At 39.3% G+C, this 25,348-nt stretch overlaps 1 protein-coding gene across 1 annotated transcript in view; it reads right to left on the reverse strand.

Annotated features, from left to right (window-relative positions):
- The window catches only part of CACNA2D1 (calcium voltage-gated channel auxiliary subunit alpha2delta 1), a 337,698-nt gene extending 314,732 nt beyond the window's left edge, over window positions 1-22,966 (reverse strand). Inside the window, exons 1-2 of the mRNA XM_085298915.1 lie at window positions 22,885-22,966; window positions 4,144-4,260 (exon numbers count right to left, since the gene is read on the reverse strand). Of these exons, the coding sequence (XP_085155041.1) occupies window positions 4,144-4,260; window positions 22,885-22,944 (177 nt within the window). The 5' untranslated portion in view covers window positions 22,945-22,966. The remainder of the gene's footprint in view (window positions 1-4,143; window positions 4,261-22,884) is intronic.
- Window positions 22,967-25,348: the final 2,382 nt, after the last annotated feature.

Here is a 25,348-nt window from a genome sequence, read left to right on the forward strand (position 1 = left end):
CGCAAAAAAGAAACACACACCTTTTCGACAACAGGCTCTACCATGACAACTGCCAAAGCTACACTCTAACCACATCTCTAGAAAAGTCCCTCTCTTCTTTTCATCCTACCTTTTCTTCTATCGATAACATTTTCCAGCACTTGCTATCCATGAAGTCCCCCCGACTTCAGATTAGGACTTTCATTTTTCTCCTTCCTCAGCTTCGCGTCCACTTTTAAGCTGTTTCCAAGCATAAGTTCCCATGCTTGGAAAAATAACACTATAATTTCCTTCCTTACAGTAGGAAAAATCAATCAATCAAATTGTCCAGATGCTCCGTATAATATTTCCACATATGCATTATTATATTTCAGAAGCGAAATCACATAGGTCTTCCAAGTTACCTTGGCAGCTCCAAGCTTTTCGTATGTAATGCACAGAACCACAAAATATTATTACCTCTAAGTCATATATACATAGTTTTTCTGGCACAAAGCTGCACAGAAACACAAATAATTTTGCAATGCAGGAGTTACTTTTGATTTAAAGGTGCTCTTTCAGATAAAGGAAGCCATCACACTATTAGAAAAGTCACCACTAATATTTGCTTATTATAACCTTGCTGAAATATTGTTTGTATGGCATGCCTAGGGAAAATCAGTGGCATCCCTGGGGTATACTACTGTCTGAACAACGAGACTGCTGATGTCATTCGCTGGCACCTTCCTCATGGCATTACTGGAGGATTTATTCTCCTCTTGCATCATCCTCTCTTCAGCATTCAGGTCTTAATTAACACTTTGAGTCATATTAGCCCCAATGGTAAAACCCTAAGTGCAGTGATTAGTATCAGTCCTATTCAACTCCACTCCTGACTTCAGAGAATATGTGACCCAGGAGATTTAACAAGACTTATATTTCAGATGAACATCAAGTAGTGAAGCTGAATTATTTATAAAATCCAAACATAAGGGTAGTTATTGCAAAAGAAAATATATATATATATATATATATACACACACACATACATACACAAACACACACGCTCACTCACTCTTTTAGAAGGTAAAGAAATTCCCTTAGTAGAAGGCAATAGTTCAGGTTTAAGAAATAACAAGCAAGTGTCACAAGTGCATAAACTGACCTAGAGGAATGTTTAAAATCAGAAGTCACTTAATATCAGTCTGATATAAATCCAGGATTCCTGCAAACAGAAAAGCCAGTGCAAATATCTGAGCCACTTGCAGCTCTTAAGGTCAGGTGATAGCACAAAAGAAACCAAGAGAAAATGATCTAAAATTAATAACCAGGTAGAATATGAGTCAGCAAAGAGATCTGAGTAGGACTGAGATTAGTAAAAGGCTATTTTTCCCCTTGAGTAGGAATTTTGGCCTCCTCTCCTCCCTTTTTCTTTTAATCAGCTAAGCTCCTGTATTTATGAATAGACATGGTAAACGTATTTTTATAGAAACAATAGCAGAACTTCCCAGAACAGTTAACCTTTGTAATGGCAGCTGAAAATGTCTGAAACTGAAACCAAAAGGTAAATGAAATATTGAAAATAATACTAAAAAGCTTAATCAGCATTGAGCCAGTTTTACAATTTTGAATGTATGGATTATGCTAAGTCTGGTTTTTGATACAAAAGGCAAAGTTTTCTTAGGAAGCAGCTATGACTGACCATCACCAAAAAATTGTCCTGAAGCGAATTTGTCTTTTAGCAAGTTAAATTCAACTTTGTGCAAGGACGGATGAAGCCCAATTATTTCTATCTGCACTGGGATGATTTTCACCCTACATAAAGCGGCAAGATTGGCATGAACGCCATGAAGAAGTCTTGCTGAAATGCACAGGAGCATTGTATACATCCCGAAATTACGGCACACAGCTAACAACCATAAGCATTGTACATACACTGCAGCATGGGCAATAATGCCAGTCCTCAGCGTTAAAGGCATCATGAGTCACATCCTCCAAAATAATAAAATTAGTTATAAAGTCATAAGTTTTTAATCACTAATATATTTGGAGGAAGTATTGACCTGACCCTTTAAAATTATCTGAGAAGTTCTGAAGACTAAAAACCTGGGGTTTATTTTTTTAAAGAAGGAGAAAATTGAACTAAAGGCACATCCTTCCCCTGATTTAATCTTCTTTTACTTCAGGCAACTAGATCATTTAATTCCTTTCAAAAAGTGACCAAGATCTTACCAAAATTAGGTAGGTTACCTTCCTTTCACTGCATCTTTGGGGGTGGGGGGGAAAGAGGGGGAAGAGTTCTGATACCTTTTTTAAACTAAGCCTGAGTTATTGGTACTTATTTCATTTTCTTAAGGCTTTCAGACAAAAAAAAAAGAAAAATGCACACAATACACACACACACAAAGCCCTTCAAGAATCATGACTTTCAAGAAAAAGATTTGGCTATAATAACTTAGACACACCATAATTGAATGAGTTGACAGAAAATTGGTGGAAAAACTAGTATATTCACAAAGGCCTATAAATCATTTATAATGTTTTGCATGAATAATAAAAAGTTCAAAGTGCTACATAAACACACACTCACTGAGTTATTACAGGAAAATGAAACAAAAACTTATTTTACACCCATTTATTATTATTATTTAAACCCACAGAGAAGTTTTTTACCAACTAACATCCATTTATTTCACATGTCAAGGAAGCTACGGGAACTGGAAGAGTGAACTAATATTCCTCCTGCTAAGCACAAGAAGTAGAAAAATAGGCATCTCCAGTGGTACTTGCACACAGACAACTCACTACGCAAACGAGCTTTCTCGTTTCGGTCCTCACCGTTAAGAAGGCCAGTCTTCAGGAGAGCACGGAGCAGCAATTTCACTCCCTACCGGTTCTTCAGCGGGGTGGAACTGCACTGACGACAGGACTGCTTGGGAGGAACCCACATCCCCTAACTGGAGACACCTACAGCAGGGACATCTGCACCCGGGCTACTCTAACGCTCAGCGAGGGCCATCAGTACTTCTGGGCTGCAGTTCACCCCATTTTAAAGCCTTATTTAGAACAGGTCGGATGAGCATTGCCTGAGAAGTGCCTGGTTTGCTCTGCTGCCCATAAAGGAGCTTGGGGCAACCAGCTGAGTTTTAACACCTAGATGTTAGGTGAGTTAATCCCTCCTCCTCCTCTCTTTCGCTTTAAATGACAGATCCAAACTCATCCTCAAGCCAAAGTAGATATATAATTCCCCAAGCAACCCCAGTGCACTATTCTGTCTTTTAAGCCTATTGCTAACAGCTCTGACTCTATAAAAGGCATAATTAAAAATTCATCCAGAATAACCTATGAGTGTTTGGTCACTTTCTTCTAAAATACACCCTAAACTCTGAAATGATTCTGGTTTTTGTGAGTAGGAGTTATAAGGACCAGTTATCCAGGTTTGGCATCTTAGCTGATAGATCTACAAGGGATGCTGGCAGAAGCACTCTGAAAGAGTAGCTACTTGCTATTTAAAGCATAAGGAGTCATGAGATTACAATGCAGTATCGTCTTCACACTAGTAGTTTAGGATTAATTTTGCTAATACAAAACATGATTGAAATACAGATTAAATTAGCAAGTCAGAAATAGAATAGCTATGGAAATGAATCATGTGTTTCACACATGGCTACATTTGTTCAAGAGGAATTAACTGCTACCACCATGAAAGACTGAGGAACTGACAAGACAAAGAGATTAAATATTAACAGATCTATTTAGCAATAATACCAAAATTAACCATAAAGATACCATTATGTTTAAACCATCTTTTAAAAAGCTCCATTCCTTTCTTCCCCAAGATTATTCCTGTTTGTAGAGTACAGCGATCTTCAGGCCATAAACATTCATGTATGTCACACAGAGGAGTATTTTCCAATCTATTTATATCTTCATTTGTTTCTTGGCTGTGGTTCCTAATCTGTCCATCAGTTTAATAAGCATCTGCCCTATGCCAGCTAACTAATGAGTTCCTTTTGTACCACGCAGTCACAAGAGCCGTCTTTCTACATGTCACGTCCTGTATGCATCAGGCTGACACTGCCCGTAAGTGCAGAGGCAGCAAAAACGACAGTAAAAACATGCCTCAGTAATACCCAAAGAATTGAAAAGAATGAGAAATAGAAAACTTAACCAATTAGTACTCACCACTAATGCTTTAGATCTGTTACTCAGCAGCTTTTCGATGTCTCTGGCTGCTATTTCCACTAACTGACGAGGATTGTTGGCTTCTACAGTATACAGATCTCTGTTTTTCAAATAGATCTGCAAGAGGGAAAAAAAAACGAAGTAATTTAAAATTGCAACAGACATTCAAAAGACACAAAGTGGCTTCAGAGAACAGATACCAATAAATCCTCAATTCTTACTGGTGATCTCCAGAAAGACTAATCTGCAAGGGAGCCCAAATGTGCTTTGTGAAAGATACACTTCACCTTTTTGTTTGACAGGCAGAAGGTGGCACTAAAAAACAAACATTTAAGAAATCTTCCAAATCGAGTGATTTTGGTGACTAAGTATTCAATTTTTGAATTCTCAAGGAATCCGATTGCCATAAAGTCCTAAGAGCAACATAAAACAGAGTGCCTTTAAAATGACTGAAGTTGAAATCAAATAATTACTGCTGATTTTAATTCTTCCTTGAACGCTGAACAGCATGCCATTTGAAATAACATCAACGAAGTTATGCTGACGTAATCACTTCATTTCCTTTTCTATTTATTCATATTCACATTAGTGTTCAAGAGGAAAGAAGAGGAATAAGAGAAAGACAGGAAAGAAGACAGAGAAGGGAAAGAAAGAAGAACAAAACAGAAAGAAAGACAAAGACAGAGGGAGACAAATAAAAGGCAGAGAAGGGGAAAGAAGAGTGAAGAGGACAGGAGAGGTTAGGACAGAAGAAAGAAAAGAAATTAACAGTGTCTGCATCATGAAAAAAGATTATCTTTGGTGAGGATGCTTATATAAACAAAACAGCAACAAGGAAATGCACACAAGCATAAGAAATAAAGTAGGAAAAATAGAAAAAAATTGCCTTTATTTGTCCTGATAGAACTGGATAAAGAAAAAATGTATTATTGACAAAAGACAAAAAAAAAAAAAAAAAGAGTACCTTATGGTTAGAAGGGCAAATGGGGAAAACTAATTTATGCAACCAACAGATGGCCTGAGTTTACTCAAGAGCGGTGCCTCTCCGAAACGCTGCCTGCTGGGGCTGGGCCGTCTCCTGGGAAGTAATTGCAGGCACACGCAGGAACAGGTCCAGCACTAATGCGCTGGCCGGGCTCCAGCGCAGGGAACCGAGACGCTGCCGAGCAGAGCGAGTCCACCAGCCCTGCCAGGCTTCCGGGCTTAGCGCTGCGGGGGCCTTAAAGGGACTCACCAAACCAGGCCCCAGCGCCCGGGGCTGGTGGGGCTTTCACCCCAATTTCTAACAAGTGCAGCTACACTGCATAAATCGCACCGGGCATGCCTCTCCTAAATTAGCACAGGTTTTCATCACTTTCGATTTTCACAATACTGAAGTGTTTTGTTTTGTTTTTCTTTCCCCCATGAATAGTGTTTCCTTTACACAAATAATTGACTAATTAGAGTAAGTTTTAATTCTAGATACAGGGACAATTATACAATTATTTTTAAAATTCAGTGCGTTATGAGAAAAATAACCACTCACAAACACGCTACAAAAGGACACATTGTTTCTAAGAACTCAGATTATAATTTGGACATTTTGCAGGTGTTTGGTTTTCAAAACTGACACACAGGAAACTTATCGCTAGTGCATCCTTAACTCATTTATTCTGAAGAAATAGGATAATAGTAGAATTATAGCCTATTAGAAGAAAAGTCACAAAACACAAATCTTACTGCTTTGAAGCCAGTTTCTAATCAAAGAAATTAGAAATAAAATTAGCCTACAACTAACATTATAGAATTTCTTATATTTTTCTTGTAACACTCCCTAAAAATTATGCAGTCAGAAGTTGGATTTTAAGTTAAATTGGCTACTGATCTTTATGGTAGTGTGACCATTGTAGATAAGAACTCTACAGTCCCAGGAGCCAAGCAGGATTTGAAATCAGTTTTATAGCTCCAACAGTTTGAAATAGAAGATTTCAGAGAAGCATCTAAATTAAAGTGACCATCAAACTTGGCAAAACCATCAGGTTTTCCTATCATCAGCCAGTATTCATGCTGATCACATAAGGAACAACCACTAAAATACGGGTATTTCACAAATGTTCATGTTTTATTCTTTGAAGTGAAGTGATTTGCAAATAGGTTACCACTACAGTTTTCAAAAATAAGAAGTTTCATTTAAAAGTATATACTTGTTTTGATTTTTGAGAGTGCCTGTTTCTTCTCCATCCAGATTTTTCATGGCTTCTGGTTTTTTTTTCCAGATTTTTCCATGTATTGCTTTTCATTTGCTACTCAGTTGTGAAAAGAATGATTCAGTATAATTCCTTTTCATTTGTGAGTTTCAATTAGGGGGAAAAATGGAGAAAGTAGTAATTCTTGCAAAAAAAGCCATTTTGCTTTAAGTAAAATTTTCACTTAATGTTATAAACAAACATGAAATTTTAAGACTACAAACAAAGAAAACAGGCATTGGGGGCTAGGCAAGCATGCATTCAAGTAACAGTTTTGGAGGAGGTGAATGATAGGGATGACGTGAAGACCAGGCCAACCAGGCATGCAGTGTACGCACTGACGCTTTGATTGAGTCATTGGACTCAACCTTTCAATATAGAACAAAATTCCAGTAAAACACACTGGGAAGGGCTCACGAACCTGGACGAAAATGTCCACCTGTCTTTCTGTATCTAGTTCCCTCTCATAGCCCTATAAAATATGACCCTATAAAATTCATTTTGAAATCACTCAGATTTTTCACATACGCCATTGCTTTGGGAAGTTGCTCCCAAAATGCTCCCACACTGACCAGTCTGAAAGCTGCAGAGTACCAAAGTGTGGTCTAGTGTGCACATCCTCAGGGGGGAAAAAAAATCATTTTTTTCTCCTGCACCTGCAGGAGCATAGTTCAAATGCCTGAATCAGTTAAGAAGGAGACAAAAACCACAAGACAGGAATCCTGTTCACACTTCAACATATAACCTTTAAATCGGGCACTGAGGAACCTGCCGATGAGAAAGCCTGACTCGGAGGCTGGCTTCAGAAGGTGATATCCACCAGTGACCAAAACAAAACAAATCAAAACAAAGCCCCAAGCCCCTTGAATTCTGCACAAGATCCAACGGAGTTGAGTCATCGACTCCCCTTCTCCTCTGCTTCACTTTGCCCCATTCCAGGGCTCCCAGCACCAACCTCTCCAGCTGCCACCTATGGCACAAGATCGATCCCACAAGCTCCTAAACAAAAGGGATGAGAAATACCTCCGATGTCTTAGCACACTTCTTTATTTTCCTGAAGTGTAAGACCTGTCTAAACTATCACAGAGCAGTGTAAGAAGTAGTCACTAATTATTTAAGAGGTGCTTACATAATTTATTTGTTGCCTGCTCCCCGTTTCTTTGAATGTGGCTGCAACACCGCGGTGGTTCAGGACAACCGTGCCAGGAGAAATGAAACCCGCTTCAGAGTTTGGCATCCTGCAGCAAACCTTTCCTCCTCAGAACCTCCCACCTAGCAGTCAAACATGGTTAGCAAAAGCCCATCTCAAATAGCCATAAAGGGTCTTGTCAGCCAAGGTGCGCTCATTCGTCTTTCAAAATGCACCTTGGCAGGCTCTGTGGTAAACGGGGCTCATTTGAATACATTTTATTAAATTGGTTTGACCAAGCAAATTGAAGTTTCTGTTAGCTTTTACATCAGAAATCATTTTTAGTGCTTTAAACACTAATGTGTGGCTAAAAGCTCTTCAAATTGCCAGTAAAACTCTGCCATTTTCCACAGAAAAATGTCTCATTGCATGCCCAAGTGAAATCTGTAAGGTCATAGCACAAAAACCACTTCTTTTTTTCTCTTTTTTTTCTCTGAGGTCAACAGCCATGTACTTTTCCGTTCAGGCAAGAACATAATAAAATTTCTTCCTAAACGCTGAATGTTATTCTGATATAATGAACTGCAAGGCTTTAGGGGAGAGAATATTACCATAGGAGCGATGACTTTAGCTTGAAACAACACAAGAGCAAGAACAATAGTTGAACGTGGTAAATATGAGAAAAACTGCCAACTCCTCAGCAGAATATGCCTCTCTCTGCTCAGCCTTCAAGGACATACTTATAAATTGCTTACAAAAAGACATTCTCCCTGCTTTCAATAAGGGTTGCTAGGGAAAAATCAAACATTTTTTTCCAAACTTGGAGAGAATGAAAGATGAACATTCATTGTATGAATCTTACTACATTGAGACTTAGCTAAAATCAGGTAAAATCAGGGGCCTGCTGTAACACTGAAATTTGATTTAAATGGCTCTCACACTTCATAACACATAAAAGTTGGCTTCTCAGACAAGTTTCAGAAATGATCTGTATTTTGGATGGCCAGTGGTCTTGGCACTGTTTCCACAGATTACCCAGCTAACACAGAATAAGAATTGACCTTGAGTCATTCTGAAATGCAGTAGAAATGCTTTGTAGGCTTTATTATTTTTTTAACTGTCAATTTCCCAATTTAAGAAACAAAGCAGCCTTTTCTTAGGACAGGGGTAACCGGAGTAAGGTCCCAAACAGAGGTCTCGGATGGCCACATACCAAGCTTAGTTCCACCAGCAATACTTGCATGGACACAGAAGCCAGATGAGATGACATCTTTCAGAAGTTCACATCCAGAATTTCACGTTAAGTGACCACAGTGTATTGCTGCCCACCTTGAAATGTGCTTTAGAATACAGAAACAAAATACCTCAGCAAAGCCATTAATATCTGTCTACACAAAGGTAAATCTATTTGTCTGTATTATTTTAATATCATCGTGTCTACAGCATAGTTATCCATACCGTACATATCCAAGGTTTCAGCTCAGCCTGGGACCATCAGTCCCGACTAGAGCTATGTTGTAGATGCATCTGTCGCCAGTCCTGTCTGTTGCTCCCTCCTGCATGGATGCTGGCCCTGCGTTGTAGGTGCCTATCTCTTGGATGGACCCCTCAGACACATGTTGTAGCCTTGCCTCCAGCTCTCTCTCTCTGTCCCTATCTCCTGTTGCTCCTGACTGGGCTCTCTGGATGGATTCTGGCCTGGTTCATGGCTTGCTGGGACTGTTGATGGACCCATTACCAGCACCTAGCACCACCTGCACTGGGGTCATCCTTGGCTCCCAGCTCACCTGCCTTTCAGGAGCGGCCAGCTCTTGCTGCTCTCCGACAGCCTGCCCTTGAAGACACATTGGACACACTTCTCCAGCATTCTCCAAGGCCCTCAAGGGAGGCTCAAGCTCTCCTCCCTCAAAGGATTTCACTTGACACAGTGTGCAGCAGCTCCACCAAGGCAGACAGCTCTCCTTTCTGCTATTTCATCATCCCTTCTTTTACACACACAGTAACAAAACAGACCACAGACACAGACAGTATCATCGCCACCATTCACACCAAAAAGGTTCAGAGTTCCTCTTCTAGATATAGAAGACCAAAGCTCTGTGTGAAATACAACCAACTTCATGAAAGTTGGTTGTGCTCTCCAAGTTGCAAGTTAGCAATGCCACAGACATTGGAATAATCCTGCTAGACATGAATTACTCGCCAGGTTGCTGCTTCTAGGACTAGCCATGTTCAAAAACAGTGTCAAAAACTCCAGAATACTTACTAGCAGCAGCACAGAATATCCTGATGTGCAGAAGCAGCTTAGGTACACAGCTGCCCTCAAATAAGGGCATTCAAGGCCCTGATTACCGGGGAGGAAAATGCAAAAATACCCTAGTGTCTGCAGGACATCAGATTCAAGTTAACTTCTGCCATGCCATGCTTTGGAGGCCACTCTACACCAAAGAAGTGCATTGTGTAAAAACCAGTAAGAACTAATGAACTGTTTGCTCTTTACTAACACTTAGGATGGGATTTATATAACTTTAAGACTTCTGAACATAAGCAAACATCCCAAGTCACCTTTAGAGCTGCTGAAAGAAATAGGCCCTTCCAGAGATTTGTTTATACAGAGTATTTCTATTTGCTCATTATCTAGACAGAAGAGAATTGCCCTACAATGATTTCTTGAAATAAAATCCAGGCCTAAGGAATCATATAAGAATATTAAGCAGAAATTAAGCTAACTAAAAAATTGGAGATTTTTTAATTTTTTTCCTCTACTTCCATGTGGACTAGATTTTTTGCTGAGCTTTGAGCTCATTCATTGTTCTTCATTCTCCCTCTCCCCACTGAAAACAAAAACATGTAGTCTGGTCCAAAACTAAATCTTGTATTTCATCCTGGGGATAAAAGATTCATCCTACTTAAAAAAGTACATTTATTACTAAAGTTTTGATGATGTTGACAAAACTACTTTTTTTGTCAGCACAAATATGTGCATCACATTTTACATAGTCATAAAAAGTTTCAATTTTAATAGCCTTGTTTAGCTAATAAAATATTAATTAAGAAGCACCCACATACTAGCTACTTTTACTTTTTGGCTTCATGCATGCCATGAAGCACCATCATGATCTCATAAGGTGCTGTGTCACTTATTTGCGGAAAGCAGAGAAGGGGGACTATTTGACTGATGTCCAAACACAAGCAGAAATCCAGGTAGAGATCTTGGGAGTAGGAAAAGTCAGAAAACAGAAATAACCACTCCAATTCATTTGAGTGATTATTATTTCTAACTTTTTATTATTGTGGATATTTTCCTTGGACTCAATTTTTGTATAGCCACAAACAACTGTATCATCTGCCCAGAGGGAACAGGTTCTGCCTTCTCACTACCAAATCCTATTTCCAAAGTTGTATTAATACTTTTTTATTTGCTATACAAGCCTGAGACATTTTTTTGAACAGGATGTTTCTTTTCTTTAAAGCATGTTATCTATTGTGAAACACATTTAAAATTGCTCCCTCACAACTCTTCCAAGTTCAAAAAAAATAAAAAGACTGAATACTTTAAATGTGTATGACTTTTTTGCTAAATATAGGGTATAAAGAAGATTACAGCTGCTCCTTAGCAACCCACAGATGCCTTCATTCTTGAAATTCACTGCAACAACACAGAGGGAAAAAAATTGCCCCGATAGTTTACTGTATCTGTTGCTTTTCAGAATCACTTCCCTAATCACTGACTGCTGTAAAGATCCGAGGTGACAAGTGACAGGGCGGCTGACATTTTGGAAACCATGGCATCTCATACTAGTGATGAGCACATCAGGAAAGAATTATCAGAGAAATTTCATTCTTAAGTCATACAGGCAGGCTGTGCTCAATTCTGCAAGGTGTTGGGAACTTCAGCTCGAACACTTCTGCGCCAGGAGATGCCAGGGAGAATATAATCAGCCCCAGAGTCAACTGGCTTACTCCAGCGCCTACTCCAAGGAAAGCAGTCGACACTTTTGACTATTGATAATTAAGCATGTAGTCTGTAGGACTGTAAAATTAGAAGTAGCTATTGCAGTTGTCATTTTGCATTAAAATCTTCCCAAAACGTGAGTTCAGCCCTTCTATCGCTGCTATTTTATCAACAAGGGAGTAAAAAACCTCCCTTCATTAAAAAAAGAAAAAAAGAAAAAGAAAGAAAGAAAGAAAAGTAGTATAAGGCATATTGTTTTTTTTCATAGTGATAGCAATGCAGGAATAAGTAATAAAATCATATCATTTAAATATTTTCACAGCATTTTTATTTCTTAGCTCTGACTTTCAGCCACGCCTGGATGAGAACTCCACAAATCCCAACTCATGTAGCAAATATAACACGTACGAGTAAATGGTTTTTGTATCAAAAAAAAAGAACAACAGGAAGGGAGTGTTTCATGTTTCTTCTGGATTTCTGGCATATTTTGAGATGAGCATTTATGTCATTTTTCAGACTCACCTATTCAGAGAAAATTTTATCTTGCCACAAATACTGTCAAATCCTACTGACCTTGTTCTCAAAGATTATTTTCATTCACAGGGCACTAGCAGATTCTTTTTTGGTATTTTACTAATCATAGAACTTGGAAAATGATTACTTTAAAGGAAGATACTTAATTTTTTTTTTATGAAAATCTCATAATATAAGCACTAAGAGAGGCAAGACTCAGTCAGTTCTTTATTAGTATTAAAACCAATGGAAAGCTATAGCAGAACCAAGAACAGTGTTTTTGCTCAAGGATTACCAGACCATCAAATAATAATTAAAATTGTGGTAATATTAGGCGATCCTTTCCCTCAAGTCTAAGCAAGCTTTGTTATTGGAGCCACCTATCCTTAGTGTCTTACAGCTGATTTCACTCGCTTGAAGAAGGAACTCTTCAAAATGCCAGTTTATTGCTAAGGGAGCAGGGGGAGAGTAGCATCTGCAAATAATAAATGAGGTTCCCTGTGTTTCGACAGGCTCTTAATTTCCATTTGGATTATAAAAAGAACTTGCAGATGTGTCTTCAAATTTCCCAGTCTGCATTTTCAGAAGTGATTTAGTTTTACTAACATTGGTTAGCAACACGTATGCTCAACAGAAGCTAGTTTAGAGGATTCTATTCTTAATGCTTGCAGCTTTGGTATTTGGTTGTTAGGAGGTAGCGGTAGCAGTGATACACCCTAAATGGGACATACTTTGTAAATATAGTACTGTAAAAATGTTTCTGTATTTCAGGAATCTCTACTACATATAACCCCTTTCATACACTACTCAGTTTTGGCAAATGGACTCTAACTTCCCAATGAATACATACAATGAACCTAATAAAAATGTGCAGTTACAGGTTTACGTTCTAAAAGCAATCCTGACCTAATTTCCCATTGCCATACTCTATTCAGAGTCAAGTGTCATCCTCGCTTTAGAGTATGGGGCAAAAGACACAAATGCAAATAGTGCAAGACGGCCAGCTTGGGTGTGGAATTCGAGGCACTCAGAGCACTGGCCTCATGCTGAGTCCACCCAGCAACACCAAATTTCCTGTAAGCAATCTACATATTACACAGGGCCTACAAAAATCTACAAAGCTGCTTCCTTGCTTTCACATTTTTCTCCTTCTACTCCTTACAAAAACATGCACAAGAAAGTGCAAGTTTGCAGAAAACAGCAGTGACAGACCTACCAAAGCATTCATTAAAAAGGCCCTGAAATCAGTAAAGTTTCTGCAAACATTAAAACAAACTAAAAGCAGGAATCTGGTAAGTCTATAAAAAGCGCTTCAGTAGCTTCAAAATCTTTTTACTTTTTAATTTAAAAATGGCACTTTGCTTAAAAATTTAGTTATATTGTTTTATACAGGTAAAAATTCTTCTCTAATTCATTTGATGCTAAAAAAAAGAAAAAGTGTCTGTCAGTCTTTTGCTCTGTTATGGACAATAAAAAGACAAAAGGAGGAAAGAACGGATGCAATTCTTTTCTCAATTTTGAGATCAGCCACAATGCACCTTTCTGGGCACCACAGTTTATTGACTGAGTAAGAAAGTCCTTGATATCCACGCTCCACTTATTTAAGCATTGCTTTACTTTCTTAAAGCACTGCAGAATACATGTATGTTTTATGGGTCAGAAGTTGTCTTAAAATTCTGGGTAATAGTAGCACATTAATCAGAATCTATAATGGTCAGAACATTCAAATGAAATTCAGCCCTGCAAAGTCCACAGAACTTCCATAATATACAAACCAATTGTATTTGGGATGTTATTCTTAACCCCAAGCCACGCTTTAGATAAAATAAATAAACAAATAAAATAGATTTGCGCATTTCTTCTGTATCCTTTGTTTAATCATAAAACTCTCATTGTGTTAACCTCAGCAAGGATGAATGTAGCATATTCTGGACCCTGGCCATACCATCCCTGAGCACATCTGGTAGTTCATCAGAGACTAGCATGAGGAGCAAAACTCTGCCTTTGGTTAAAGAATATTCAAGCTGAATCCAACCTGATAAAGTCAACATAAATAAATAAATAAATAAAGCTGCTGGGGGGGGAAAAATGGAAATTTCAATCATCTTTATTGGCTTAATTTTTAAAATAAGTAATTTCAAAGTTTATAAATCCTCAACAAATCCATCCTATTAATTTTGTGACCTTTAATAAAGAGAAATCTAACTAAATACCACCCATAGAGAAAAATGGGAAGGATGATAATTTTTACTGCTAACTTGTCTGACACGCTGCCTTTCAAACCAGAAACCTTAGACCGCCTGCTACAGTAGGGAAGACACGAGCAGGTACAAATTTGACACTCAGTCCAAGAAGGCTATTCAAGCCTCCCCTTACGCAAATCCCTGTAGAGTTAATGCAGAGAACAAGACTATATAGGATAGTTTGTACGTATAAAAACTTAGCGCATTGCCTCCTCCTGCCCACAGAGCCTCCAGCCCGTAGCAGCGTCGTGGCTGAAATCTGCGGTCAGCCCAACAGAAAGTTACTGCCGGGTTTTAATTCCTGCTGGCAGAAGGAAGCTCTCCTGGATGCTCACGCTGCTGGTCCACTGATTCTGTGACTGGAGCTTGTCCTCACATATCAAATACCCACGTGCGTCTCGGTTGCACTGCGCAGGGAGGAGCCGCGTTTGCGTCCGCGCCACCGGCGCGCGAAGGCCACGCTGCGCGGCACGGGCTCGCGCCGGGCCCCGGGCCTGCAACGACGGCGTGCCCTGCGAGCGTCACGCACGGACTGCTGCTGCGGCCGCGTGTCGAAACGGGAGCGGACTCGGAGGCTAGCACTCCTCGGAAGAGCATCTCTCGCTGCTCGTCTACTCACTTACCCCGCCGCTTGAAGAGGTTACGCTGTACGAGATGGCATTTTTTTTTCCCCCAGAGCAGTCACAGTGCAGTTCCAGCGTATTTGTCACGTCAAGGCTCTTAACGCACACCCGCGTTTTTAATACAGTGTTTATGTAAAGTCTGATTTGCTTCAATCAATTTGGAACAGACACGCTCGTGCATCGCTACCAGGCAAACCCTCCACTCGAGGACCTTCCTGAGCACTGCAAGGGTCCCTCCCTTCCCTGCCCTGTCCCTAGAGGTATTTTAGGAGCTGGAAATCAGAAATTTTTGCAGTTTATTAAATTAAAAGAGCTGTCAATTAGCTTAGTCATGGGTCCTACTGTGAAAGGTCTACTGTCAAACTGGAAGCTGAGCATACTTCTATCAAAAAAGTGACTAATTATTTAATTCTGTAATTCAGTAGGATCTCCACCTATTTTCTGAGCATGCTGAAGTAGCTGTTGATAGGTAAAGAATGTGACTTTGCACTTAGTAAATGCAAAAAGCTGAGCACAAAGATAAAATGTCTACTGATAAGCAGTTAATGAAAACATGTACGCGCTCAATATTTCAATATTTATTTTGCTGCATGGATTTTAATTCTTTTAAATGACTGTCTATACATTCATATTTTTCCCTGAAAGCCTATTTGCTCTGAGGGACTGCATATCATTTACACCAGAACAGCTTTATAACACCTGACAACACACAGAGCTCACCAGCAAGACAAAAATCACATGAAACTTCAAGTTGAAAGGGCAATTACATGTCTTTTTATCATTAAAAAATCCTACAATTTTTAACATAAAAGGACAAAAAGTAGTAAGAAATTATTTCTTTGTTAAGAGGCATTTAAAGACACATTCAACATCTTTTGCCTCCTTAACAGTCTTCTATTTTCCCATGTATCCTGTCCTCCAGCTTGCAAGTCCCGAGTTGTTGTATATACAATACCTTCATATAAACTTTCCATTTCTTCTTGGAAAAAAAAATCTATTTAAATCATAAAAAATATCCAATATGGCTGGGCAACAGCATCAGCAGTGAGACTGCAGTATGTCCTCTTCCTTGTATACATTAAAATGTATTATTTTTTTCCCCCAAAGTACCTTTTACCTGCTTGAAATGTAAAATAGAAGTTGTTAGGCAAATGTAAATCAATGTAATCCACTGAAGTCAGTGGAGCTCTGCCAATTTTTTACCAGCTGAGCATTTTGGCATCTTGATTTCTAACTTCCTTGTTGAAACAATCTTTGCAGTACTGGAACTATGATGAGGATATTACAACCAGTAATTAATCCAATTTGGAGTTATCTCAGCCCTTGCCTAAACTAATTAACATCTAAAAAAGCAGTATTTAAAAGACGACTTACAAACTATTTTTGGAAGATCATTGTGAAACCATTCCCACACAGTATAAATCAGACTTAAAGGACACAATGAGAAACTACATTTTAAACATGACCCATCTTCCTGATAACAGAACTTAAATTTTGGTGTTACTAGTATTCTTATTGATTCCTATCACCAAACTAATAATTTAGCATAACTAATTTAGAGGAATAACGATCTGGAGTTAAAGCTCTAAATGAAAATCTGAGCTCAGCTATTGGTCAGACCAGGATTCTCTCTGTATGGCCAAATCATCTAGAGATAAAAGCAATCTGTAAATTAAAGATGTTTTGTCTCTGCACCATATAAAACCTCAGCTTCTGCCTGTTTCTCCAACTTCTACACATATCTATTCACTCTGTTCTTTTTACTCCAGTTAAACTTTTTTGCTTGGATAAGAGTTTGGATAACTGCAGCCTCAATTTAGACCTCCTAATTCAGTGAGGTACAAGCTTTATTGGCAATTTGCTTACTATAAGTATTCTACTGCTATCATCATTACTACTAAGAGAGTGTGTGAAATGTCCATCTGCATTTTCATATTTTCTGAAACACTCACTATTGAAGTAATTCATTAAATAAATTTCCAAATAATTTCTCTTTTTAACACCATGTGGAATATTCATGAGTAGATTACCAAGTGTCTTCACCATACAGATGTTTTAAAAAGTTGTGATTAATGGAAGTTTCTATCATTAAGTATCTAGTAGTTCTATTACCTATCCAAAAGCAAGAGGAAGTGTGGTTAGTCACTAGCATAATATTATGATTCTAAGTCACTGCAGGAATTTCTCAACGAACAGAGAAAAGTGACTCCTCCTCTCAGGGCATTCCTCTCCTTATACATGATTCAGTCAAACTGAGTACATATTGAATGTAAATACCTTTATATATATATGTATATATATACACACACACGTACATACAGACACACACCTCTCTTCTCAGGTACCTATTTCTACATTACAGAGTAATTCAGACTTTTACACAAGCACTGATCTTAACAGGTCTCTTATTCACCTAACACGTCTCCAACTTGAAGAGTTTAGTGGTAGTTTAGATTTGAATTTCTTTACTCCTTTGGAAATAGAGATTACATATCAGGTTTCACAGTCTCTCTAATCAAAAGTTCCCCCAACTGAAATCACATGAACTGAGGGCTCTGGCAATCCTCCTACGCTTCTCCACCGGGGCCAGAAAAAAGACAAAATATCTTACGGTTTTCCAGAACAGATCACTGTGCAGTATAATTTGCTACAGCACAAAAAGTGAAGGACATCCAACTTGCAAGCAAATATATCACACCGCTGAACCCAGAAATATCTCCAACGAGGCTTCTCGGGCGGAAACACCATACACGTGCACAGAAGAGCAGCTAACCAGAGAAGCCCTGGTTTTCAAAAAACTAACGCACTCTGCGTGAGAACTCGGCGACTGCGCAGCTTTGAGAGGTATCTTCAGGACAGCTTTAGGGATCTCCATAGAAGACACAAATATACAAGGCACGCAAAGTAACTTCAGCTGAATCGGTATGATTCCTCCACCGTGTCCAGGGAGAGACAGGCCAGGCTGTAAAACGGTTATGATCTGTTACACGTCCTTGCTACGGGCTTTCACCTCATTGTTGAGCCAAATCAAAATAGATTTTCCCTAGAACATGGGAAGACTTTTTTCCTCCTAAAATCTGCCTACACAAAGTGTAGCTTTCCACCCCTACACTACAGTCTGGTACTACAGCTGCTCACAAAGGTCATATCAACTATTTTATAATAGAAGCAATATGCTCCCTATTCTTATACTAATCATTCTTTCCACACACACACAAAAAAAAAATGAAGTTTTCCAAAAACATGAAAACTGCCTACTCTAAAGAATTACTAGAAGTGATGGGACACAATCAAAGATGAAAACTCAGCCCAACCGTTCAGCATTTTCACAGCCTGAACAACTGAAGGCAAGTTCTTTGAATAAAACCAACAGGTGCGCAAGCATTCTGTTCTTAATTTCTTGTAATTTCCATTTTTGCAAGACTCTGGTTCATTTAAGAATAGGTCTGACTAAACATTAACAGGCAATGAGTAGGAGTAGAGGGGAAACCAAAAAAAAAAAAAAAGATGTAATGCTGAAATCTGGAAGGAACAACAATACCCTGTAAACAAGATGAAAGCGGGAGCAACTGCACGGGTCACACCTTGAGGAGCTTTACGTTCTCCTTGTGGAGAGAAGAACTAATTAAAACTTGTGACTAGTGAAGGACAGAAGAAAATTTAGTCAAACAAATGGCTTTAACATACAGGGATATTTTACATGGAATCATATCACTTCCAAGCTTTCAATTCTAGGATTACAAGCATATTTTAACCCACTTTGTGAATACCCACGGAGATAACTCATGATTTGCTTTAAGTCTGCTATAAATTTTAGCTTTTGAAAGGAAACTTACCTGCACAATTTACAGACCAATGTTTTCTTCAGCCTGCATGTTGCCTTGTTATAAGTATAGCCGGTAGCATTACATGCTGTTATGTTTGCCCACAGACTTTTTAGCAATTTTTGGTAAACTTACAAGCTTTCTACTTAAACGAGCATTTTCCACCAGGGGCGCAGTGACAGGACCAATCTCTTGGCTTTTTGTTTTCTATTCTACTATGCTTTGTTTTCTGGAAATGCCAAGAAAAAATGGTTCAGATATTAGTTCATTGTTTTACTAAAGTTAGAAACCCTCTATAAATCACTTCACTTTGACATGCTCTATTGCCCCTATGCTCTGGACTAAGAAGTTGACATCTTCAATAGTTTTCCAAAGGTACACTTTTTGCTCCTTGGTGAACACTTCCCAGAGTAGCAAACTTTTAGCCTGGAAAACAAGTGCAGATCACCATAGAGATCTGTCATCTAAATCCCCAGGATCCTAAGCACAAGTGTATTCTGAACTAGCAAGCATCCCACATCCTCTGCAGCTAAAACTCGGACTTGCTGTCTTCTCTCAGGTGATCTCTGCCCCCCTCATGGTCTAGGCAATGTGGAGAAAGAGTCTGAACAATCCACGTGGAGAGGAGAAGAGGAGATGAAAACTCAATGAGGAACAGACATCATTTCATCGGGATAGAGACCTACGGGTTAGTGAACTGGAAAACAGCAGGCAATGAATAAGAAGAGAAGCGACTGGAGAGGGCAGGAGGAATAGAAATGGAAGTAGTGATGCAGGAAAAGGTGAGAAGTGGGAAGGAAACTACCTGCTAAAGAGAAGTGCAATCAGGCCACGCACACTTGGACAGCACAATTTGGAAATGCCAAGGCCATAAAGAGGCCAGGGAGGAAGGCTGAACTGGGAACAAATTTAGGGCAGAAATCTCAAAGGAGGAACAGGAAGACTGTGTAAGGGAGAAAGGCAGACAGGCTAGGCAGCAAAGGTGGGAACTGAGAGAGAAACATAGAGTTGGTGTCGATGAGTGAAAGCTAGCCCATCCAGCGCAGCAGAAATGCGAAGTCCGCTGGCAAATCAGTAGTATGATTTTGAATGAGGGGATGGTGTGGGGAAAAAAGGCATGGCCAGTATGGAGCAGAATGTACTCACAACTAGATCAGATGAGCAAAATGGAAATTTCATTCTTTTGGTGGAAACTCCTCATCAAAATCTGGAGTAGTTTGCATGATCCACAAGCCTTATCACCCTCTACCATCACATTTATGTGAGACCCACCTACAAAATTCTCATCAGCTTTCCATGTTGAGATAACCTTACAGTTCTTGAATAAGCTCAAGTGATGTTTCTGTGTTGCTGAAAACCTAAGCTACAGTCCCATGTATGTATCAATCTGATGCTTTAGAATTTAAAGATCTTTTTTTTAGCTTGTTTGGGTCTTTCCAAGATTAAAAACTGTAACTAATGTATCTGTAATGTATCTGTAACTAATGCCTTAAAATATGTTGTAATATCAAGAACTCATATATTAGGAAAGACTAAAACCAAAATCATCTCTGTGACCTTCATTTATGTCCCTCGTGTATGCATCGATACAGTCTTCCCCTGAGCAGGTTGCTGATGATCTCATCTAACCTGAGACATCTACATGTAACCTCTACATGTAAACATACATATGAGCTAGTAATCTGGTCTCTTTATTGGTCAGTAAAGAGACTTCTGTGCCAGGATACATGAGCTATGTATATGTCTGGATAACATAGGAATCTTCAGGTCAAATTTGAGAGAATTAAGATCTGTGTTTTTTTTTTTTTTTTTTTTTTTTTTTTGCATGCTTCTCATATTGCACTTAATAGCTTTGAAGTACATCTACCATTCACTTCATTTGGAGAGATTATGACTTCTGAAAACCAAATCTCAGGGCTTCAAGTTCAGTTCCCCAGCACAGTGCTCAGCTGCCTTCATTATAACAGCAAACAGATAATATTTTTTCAGACAATCTAAAACCTCATTAAGTAATGTGACTTTCTCAACTTAATATTCTTTCTGTCAAATGGAACACATTATAAGGTTCTAATCAGTTTCGATGAGCCTTTCCTTGGGATGCATCTTCTCCAGGATGATTTTGAGGACTTTTTTTTTTAGGCAGAGAAAGACTGATTTTTAAGTTGTGCTTATGATAATCACCTGGATAAGTAACATTTTTCATATTTGAACCTGGCTTGTTAAGATTCTTTTACTATCAGCCAAGATAGAATAAACAACTTATGTTGTTTGGAAAACGCATTTTTTTTTAGAAAATGCAAAAATACAGGTCTATCTCCACGCAGACGAATAAATAATTAAATGAATAAAAAGGCCTATTGTTGGCTGACAGAATAACTTCAGTTCCTGTCCTAATCTGAAAAATTCCTTTCTTTACACAATCCTCCATCATCTACAGATCCACTGCTTCACAGAAAGAGGCATGGGACTTGCTCAAAGAAAGAAAGAGGGAAATACAGGATCATGTCATAGAATCATAGAATCAGTAAGGTTGGAAGGGACCTCTGGAGATCATCTAGTCCAACCCCCCTCCTCAGCAGGGTCACCTAGAGCATGGTAGACAGGGTTGCATCCAGGCAGGCCTTGAAGATCTCCAGAGAAGGAGACTCCACAACCTCTCTGGGCAACCTGTGCCAGGGCTCCGTCACTCTCACAGGGAAGAAATTCCCCCTCACGGTCAGGCGGAGCTTCCTGTGCTTCAGTTTCTGCCCATTGCCTCTTGTCCTGTCACACGGGACAACTGAAAAGAGTTTGTCCCCATCCCCTTGACACCCTCCCTTCAGGTACTTGTACACATTGATCAGATCCCCCCTCAGTCTTCTCTCCCCCAGGCTGAAGAGGCCCAGCTCTCGCAGCCGTTCCCCATAGGGCAGGTGCTCCAGCCCTCTGATCATCTTTGTAGCCCTACGCTGGACTCTCCAGTAGCTCCATGTCTCTCTTGTAGTGGGGAGCCCAGGACTGGACACAGTACTCGAGATGAGGCCTCCCCAGGGCTGAGTAGAGGGACAGGATCACCTCCCTTGACCTACTGGCAACACTCTTCCCAGTGCACCCCAGGAGACCATTGGCCTTCCTGGCCACAAGGGCACATTGCTGGCTCATGGTCAATTTGTCATCCACCAGCACTCCCAGGTCCTTTTCTGCAGAGCTGCTCTCCAGCAGGTCAGCCCCCAGCTTGTACTGGTGCCTGGGGTTATTTCTCCCTAGGTTCAGGACCCTGCACTTGCCCTAGTTGAACCTCAGGAGGTTCCTCTCTGCCCAACTCTCCAGCCTGTCCAGGTCTCTCTGAATGGCAGCACAGCCCTCAGGTGTGTCAGCCACTCCTCCCAGCTTGGAATCATCAGCAAACTTGCTGAGGAGGCACTCTGTCCCCTCATCCAGGTCACTGATGAAGAAGCTGAACAGGATGGGACCCAGTACTGAGCCCTGGGGGATGCCACTAGCCACAGGCCTCCAACTAGACTCCACGCCACTGATGACAACCCTTCGAGCTCTGCCTTTCAACCAGTTCATGTCTATATATATTGTATCATGATATATACATACAAAGTTGTATAGGCAGCCTAATCCTGGCATTTCCTGAACTGTGACTTTGTAATTTTTGCAATCATGAAATGTGCTTTAAATATATTTGCCTCCATCCATAAAACAGTGCAGAACTTTCTTCTCAGTAATACAAGAATTTTAAGTTCTTCCCTGAAGCATACTTTGGGTTAAATCAGAATAGTCGAATAGAACTAGTTCTTATACTCATCTTCATTTCTTCTGACCAACAATGGTTGCCTCAGTTCAGTGAATACATGTCAGAAAATGGTCTCTCCTTTCAAAGAGAGAGCAGAACTTTCCATTGCCTTGAATTGTTGCTTCCTGGATACTGTATTTGCCAAACACATAATATAAAAAAGCTTGCTTCAGGTGGGAGGTTGTAATAATGGTAAATCTTGTGTCATATTACTGCAAAGTTGATTAAATATTAGCAATAAGCAAGTGCTGCAAAATTAAAAAGAGTGAATTAATGGGTGCTTGTTACTCATTTCTCTCTCAGTAAACATTATAGAAACTAAACACTACCAAGTATAATTCCCCAGAATGTATTACTGTGTTGGGATGAGACAACTTTAATGCCTAGATGATGCACACCACTCATTTCACTCTTCTAATTATTGCAGTCTAAGACATGTCTTCTAACTCACCGCAGCAAGCTGGTCCACTCCGCTTGCCGTTCGCGCCAACGTTACAAGGTCTTCTTGCATTTTATCTACCCATGACTTTATCCTGCAGAAATCAGAGAGAGAGAGAAATGTCCAATCAGATCAATGGCAAATATCTATGAAGATCTCAAACGCAAATAAAAGCTGACAGATTTAACTACTGTGTGGTAGATTGGTGCTGAAGTCCTCTTATACGGCTTTGAGTCTACTTTAGACATGCTCTCTACCTTCCTTTCCTCACTGTCTTATACAAGTTCTTACCTTTTCAAAAACCTAACGTGAAGAGGTTGCATGCAATCATTTAGCACACAAAAAGGGCAAAAAGTAAGACTATACTGACATAAATGAACAGATAATGGACAAGAATTGTCTGACTGATAAAAAATCATTTACTTGGAATGGGCCAAAATACTCAAATATTTGATACAACATCAAAATACTCATTGATAATGAGTATTAATACTCAATACTATATCTTAACAGTGTTGTCTTTTGCTGACTCAAATCTAAGACACTTTTTTTTCTTTCTCATCACCTGAAGTCTGACTGGTAGTTGGTCTCCAGACATCATCCGTACCATAAAATAAATCACACTAGCTGTTCCTTGTTGGCAGTTACCGAGGTCCTGATGTTATAGAACCTAATTTACCACTTCTTATTTATTTATTTATTTTCAACAGAGCCTCTACTAGGTCCTGATGACCTCTACAGGATTATTCTTCTCATACAGTTTTCTGCAGAGGCCACCACACTAAGCTGCCTGTAAAATCAAGCATGCTGTTGGTATCTATTGCCAGCTGCAGTACAGGCTGCTAGCGTGCACCTATGCGCAGCCTGCTAGGACACTCACAGCCAACAGATATTACAAGCAGAGAAAAATGGCAGCTGGAAGCAGGTTTCACATCTGAGAGATTCTGCCACAGTCAGAACTTATTGAAAGTTTCCTATTTCTCCCTATTACCATTTTTCACTTTTTATTTCATCCTTTATCTCACAATTAATCCTATTCACTGTCCTAAATAATTCCGCTCTCACCTTGAAAAATTTCTAACCTCTGTCACTCTTAGTTACACAACAGCTCCTCTTCTCCTCCACAACCACCTTGTTATAAAAACAACCAAAAGAAAAATGGAAAAAAAAAGTCCTCATAGGAAGAGTTCAAGTGTATAAAATACTCATCTAGTTCTCTGCAAAGAATAGAGAAACAAGATGTGCACAAAACACTGAGTCCTGATGAAAATGCGATATATGGAATTTTAAAAATGCCTCCTGGGACAGGTCCATGGGCATGGGTAGGTACTGTTATAGCTGTTAAGATTTCAGTCTGCTCACAGTAACAGTAAATTGATAATAAATTAGTAAAGTCCTTCAGTAGCAATAGAGCCTTTTCATGGGAAACTACATGAGTGGATACTGGAAGGGGAAACAATTGAGAAAGTTTCTTGCCTTGCCCTGTTATCAGGCCACTTTGTATATCTTCTGTTCTTCTGTGTGAAAGAATGCAGTACACAAAAGGTGCAACAGAGAAATCATTACACACAAGTGTTTTCCAAAGCATAAAATACATAATTGAACACACTGAATTCTTTTTTACGATCTACTTCAGTTATAAAAATTCTGGATGCTATTTCTAAGAAGAGTCGATAGAAGAAATCAAGGAGGATTGATTTTTAAATTGACTTTTTCCATTTTCCATTGCTTTGTTTATTACTAGGTATTTTCCTCTCTGTGCCTTTTGTCTCCTAAGTCAGCAATAGTTTGCTCTTCAGCCACAACAGAGAACGAGAGGAACCCGGAATGAAGGTTAGGCACCTAGACTTGGGGGGGGGTATTTGTTTGTTTTTAAACTGAGCTTTTGCTACAGCCCCAGAAAACAGCATCTCTAGGGTAGCCGTGACTCACTTCTACCTAAACAAGGTGAGCTGAACTACCTAGCTCTGTTCATTGCCTCTAGGGCAACCCCAGATGACAATAATTCCTAGTCCTCAGTACAGTTAGGCTAGATGCTTGACTCTAGATAGGTTAACTTAGACAATAGTAATTTAGATTGAAATGGGGAAAGTCCACTTTCATTCCAATTGAAGGACCATCTCCCTCCCTAGCTATATCTTCAATGTAAGTAATCAAGCTCCTTCCAATATTGACTGTATATTTACTGTAAAAGATTTTTCTTGCATATTTTTGCATATACAGCTTGACCTGTTGGACTTTCTGTAGCAGAAACTATCTTTCTCTTACTTTTTCTTGCAGCAATTAGTACAATAAGGTACAACATAATAAAGATGAATAACTTAGGAAGTGTTTTTGTAGACTACTATTAGAAGTACAAATGCTAAAATGGCATTCTAAAACTCTGTGGAAGTTGAGTATAATTACTCTTTTCTCCCCACAAGAATTTAAGTAACATCACCAGCATTATTTATAAAGTCTAATGTCTGTATTTCTG

The sequence above is a fragment of the Rhea americana genome, unplaced genomic scaffold (genome assembly GCF_003343005.1).
Source record: "Rhea americana isolate MKP2758 unplaced genomic scaffold, rheAme1 scaffold_1, whole genome shotgun sequence".
Classification (NCBI taxonomy): domain Eukaryota; kingdom Metazoa; phylum Chordata; class Aves; order Rheiformes; family Rheidae; genus Rhea; species Rhea americana.